This window comes from Ostrea edulis, chromosome 7 (genome assembly GCF_947568905.1).
Source record: "Ostrea edulis chromosome 7, xbOstEdul1.1, whole genome shotgun sequence".
NCBI classification, from domain to species: domain Eukaryota; kingdom Metazoa; phylum Mollusca; class Bivalvia; order Ostreida; family Ostreidae; genus Ostrea; species Ostrea edulis.
Window position 1 is genome coordinate 45,834,384 of NC_079170.1, and position 4,872 is coordinate 45,839,255.

Genomic DNA, 4,872 nt, shown 5'->3' on the forward strand with positions numbered 1-4,872 from the left:
CGGTTCTAATCGAAAATCACTCTTTGGAATACATTGATAAAGGAATTGAGTCTACCTTTCCTGGTAATTGGATGCATGCGAATATATTTATCTGATTCCCATTTTCACCTATTTACCATGTAAACAAAGATATACGGCTTATCTCACTCATAAAAGCTAAAAGTGCCTTCTCCTATAACCGGTAAATTCACACGAGCTACGTTTAAGAACACTGGTCTTTTAAAGTTCTTTAACATTTCCTTATTTTTCTAAAAAGCAAATTTTCAAATCCCTTGTAGTCAAATTGTCTTTTTTATTTCGTAGATACATACCGTATTTTCATGATTCAAATGATATCGTGTTAATCTTGAGATAAATTTTTGCAACAAATTGGTGGATTCTGTGTTAAAAAGATTAAAACGCGTGTTTCGAATTTACCAAAATTACATAGAGGTTTTTTGTATAATAATTATCCCCAAATTATATCACACACACTTGGATTCAGGCGAAAATTCAATCATTCTTATTGGTACATTGTTGCTGGAGGCGGGTTAATGAATATCAAACCACACCCCTTACGGTTATGCGCTTGGAGATTACATGATTACGTTACGGATGACTAAACTGATTGATATATTCCGTTCCGCGAAAGAAGGAGGTGTTTAATAATTGCACCGCTCTCATTGGCTAGTTAAGCCTAGTCTCGCCGTCAAACAATGAATATGTAACCACGAGGCGCCGACAAAAAATGGGAAAACTTAGTTGAATTCATATACATGAAACAAGCTAGCAAGCCTATCAGTACATCGCAGTATTCACTCTAACTGGTCGGATAAAAAACATAAGATTAGAAAATACCAGCATTTTGTGTGTGGTATAACTGTGTGATGCTCTACATTTAAGCATGCATTCGACGAGCATTTGGAGAGTAAGTTTTGTTTATGCGCTCAGTGCTTGAAAATGTCGTGAGTTTTTTTTTTCTTCTTGCTACTTAAGTTAGTCTGTGATGCAGTTTCAAATAGCACGTGATCTAGTAAACGGATTTTTTAAGATAAGGAGACACCATCTCTTGGACATGTATATAACCTTATCTGAATCAGTTAAATATTTAATCAGATGGTACTTAGAAAGGTAGCAGAGGGACTTGATTTAAACATCAAGGATGTGTATTTAATTCCACTCAAGATGATTTCTGTTTTGATAGTACCTAATCTGTAGGATTTTCTATATTTCATATTTTTGTGAACTTATACGATTTACGAATACAAAATAATAGTATTGAAATGTTATAATACTTTGATTAACTTGACAGATAAACATGTGTATTGCTGATTTAATAATCATTTTGGATTTATTTTATTTTTTCAGATTAAATAAAAAGGGAGAATTCTGAAGATAGAAGAAAATATTCAGTTTCTGGAATAAATTTATAGAACTGTCACAAAAGTACTGAAATCATACTACGAAGAGACATCCTATCTTGGATTAAACACAGAGAGAAAATATTTGACTACTTTGTGGACTTTATATAAAATATGGAACCTGAACAGCAACACCCTTGGCCCCCCAGGAATGCCTATGAGTCCATGGGGATGTTACCCTCAGAGGATGCCGGGGACTTGTTTCCTCCGCATTTTCTCGAGTCGAACGCAGGGATGAACAGTTATTACAATCAGGCAGCACGAGCAATGCATAACTACAGACCTAGCCATGGTAAGTGGTCAATCAAATCTCAAATTCTAACTTAGAAAATCTTAGAAAAACCTATTTCAAAAATTAAAAAAAGAATTTTTTTCTCGCCTTTTCTTTAGAGTAGATGAACCCACGAACATTTTCTCATGTTGTGTTTTTATGTGTGTTGTTTTATTTACAATATTTAAAGCTCTGTATATTTAGAAGATATAGTGAGGTATTTTGAAGTCTTTGAATAAAAACTAACTAAAACACAAGGGTAGACAGCGAAATGTAAACGAACTGTCAGGTGTTTAAAATACTTACGTTTCACTACAAATATTTTATAACAATATTAGGCTATTATGCTGCCAGATTTTTTCTGGATTGTCTTGGGACTCTAGTTTTAAATCGCACTGAAGGAAATTCATGTTAATAAGTCTGGTCTTATCGTCGTCCATCTGAAAAGAAATTAGACACGGGGCTCTGGACAAATTCGACTATACACAAACATTTATTTTTCTTGTCTAATGAAATAGAGTTTGTGTCTTCGGTAGTAATAATACCAAAGACTCTTATTGATATACTCATTTAAAACCGCTAATTCAGCTTCTTATTTTTTTGTAATAAGATTAGATTCCATACCCATATTGATATGAATATAAACATGTAATAAATACTCCGTGTAGATTTCAGCGCTCCCTGTGCAGAAGAACACATGGTTCTAATTTTTACTGTTTTCATTTTTGCTTAATTAAGTGGATTATGTGTCTTCGATATCGCCCCTCGATTTCTGTAACATGTGTCAGTCTTTAAGTGCATTATTTTCTAATTTTCACGGTACTTTATCCATCGGAAATACTCTCACACTTATCCCGTACAGAAGCAGTGTCCCATATACAGCATTGTCTTCTCAACTTTGACATTAAGCCATCGAGGGCGGACGGATTTTAAAAAAAAATCACCACAAATCAAGATTTTCACAAGTACTTGTGCTGTTTTCACTTTTCTAACAAATTCTGACATCAAATTGTTACTGTGAGGTATTTTTTTCCTGAATTTGTGACCAGGCGTCACACAGTCGACTACTCTGGTCATAATATGAAATTTAAATCTATAATAACTGCCATTCTGCATTATGTGTCATTATTCCTGTCTTGTGAAATAATAGCCGTGTATGCTTAAAATTTTCCACAACAAAGTGAAACAGTTATTTTCCAGATTTTTAAAATGTCTCTTCCCTCCATACTTTCGGATATGGAGCGTAAAATTGTGTGAATTTAATATACATTGAGAAAATCAAAGGATTGTCTAGGGTTGGCAAAAATTCAGAGCTCGGCAAAATATCACCCCTAAAACTCAAACATTTCAACGTGAGAAATAAAAACTGAAGCAGATAATCTTGATAATTTTATCTCGCTGATTATCGGGACGTTAGGATTTCAAAACAGAGATAAGAAACATACATCTATTTTCCAAGTTAATTTAAATGAGGGTTGTGTGTTCAGTATCACTATAAAAAATAATAATCATGAAATCGTTTCTCTAATTAAAGTAGCTGATAGAAAGGGGATGCTGACATACTTGTTAAATTAGAAATTTTTATTGACCCGTCGTAATTGGAAATGACATGGGTGTTGAATACTTTTTTACCATCAAGCATCTTCGACACTTTAGAACAATTTTATTATCCCTGGTTTTAAAGTTTCCCATGCTAAGTTATTTCAGGGAATATTAGAATTGGCGTCTAACGGGCCCCAGATTGTAAAACAAACAGCCTTGAATAAAGTAATTGTTTCTCGCAGTAATCAAAACGGACAAAAAGTAATTCTAGACAAAATATTTACTTCACTTGTTTAAGAAACGTGAACTTCAAATCCTTAAAATGATTACTATTAAATGCCTATTTCCCACATTAACACAATATTTATTTGAAAATAAACCGTCAAAAGCAACAGGTCCTAGCACTCCGTTCCAGATGTTTTCAATGTCAAGTTCCTTATACTTTCCAGATCGGCTTTGGTATTATAGGATTGTAAACGAGGTTGCAATGAGCAAGTGTTCCCCGTAGAGCTCTTGATGAGGCATAATCCCTGTCCCTCTCCTGTCATTTGGCTCCCTACTGGTCAATTAGTCGCACCCCGTCCAGCCTCTTTCCCAATCCCTCTTTACAAGACGTGGAAATGTTAGACATATAGCCACGGTTTCGTATTACATTTTTGCAGACCAGACTACTTCTGCAAGTAATTATGCGCTAGTTAATGTAATCGAAAGACAATTTGTTCTAATTTACAACATGGAATTTTTACAAGAAAACCAAGCTTAAAAGTACTTTTCCACCACATTCGCAAATCAAGTTCCAACGAACTGTACAAAGCTCTGGTGTTTTTTTAACAACTTGAAATCCAAGATGCAAATACTGGAGCGTGGGATTTCTGATTTCAAATTTATCAGAATCTGTATAAAAACTTTCTTTGCGAAACATTTATCAAGCCATTCTCTTGTTTTTAAATGCAGATTTTCCTCTTAATGTTCAACAACATCCCTCTTTTAAATAATAAATATTAGTAAAAAACTTTAGAAATCTATAATCCAAACCGAGGATTTGTTTTAATTATCATACACTTGCTTTTAAGGCTACCTAAAACACAATAGTTATTGATTGTAGTTAATTTTCCATGGCGAATGCCAGCTCCGCCGTATAAGTCTCCCTAGGACTAAACAGTGTTATAAGAACAATTAATTACACACCAACGGAAATTTCTGCCAGTCGCGGTGGTTCATATACATTCGGGGTAATTAATAATCATATACATTAAATGGGGAAAACGGACGAAAATTGATATTCTGTAAGCAATTATAGTTATGTGATTTTCTTAATGTTCTTGTTTTATTTCCAGTCCCTGGAAGTAACTGTAGGCCCTATTTCCCAGCCGCACTTCATCCATTCGTCGCAGCAGAGAAGCCCATTCACGCCCATTCTGGATGGCCCAGCATCAGCCAATACAACAGCAAACACCAGAGCCCCACGGCCCCTCTCTCAGTGCATCCCACTACCTCCAGTTCCTTCAATTTCCCTCCCACTCCTCCAAAAGATGGATCCACACCAGAGACAAATTCCACAGAATACACCCCAGATAGCAAACCTCCCAAACTCTCGGAGTCACAAGAAAACGGGCTCTCCTCGTTCATCTCAAGTTCTCATTCGACTGCCCACCCCAT

The 4,872-nt window shown here is 35.2% G+C and overlaps 1 protein-coding gene across 1 annotated transcript in view; it reads left to right on the forward strand.

The window, feature by feature from the left end:
• The first annotated feature begins 611 nt into the window (after nt 1-611).
• The window catches only part of LOC125654322 (transcription factor GATA-3-like), a 17,896-nt gene continuing 13,635 nt past the window's right edge, over nt 612-4,872 (forward strand). The window contains exons 1-3 of the mRNA XM_056145721.1: nt 612-907; nt 1,348-1,692; nt 4,551-4,868. Coding sequence (XP_056001696.1) covers nt 1,515-1,692; nt 4,551-4,868 — 496 coding nt within the window. The 5' untranslated portion in view covers nt 612-907; nt 1,348-1,514. The remainder of the gene's footprint in view (nt 908-1,347; nt 1,693-4,550; nt 4,869-4,872) is intronic.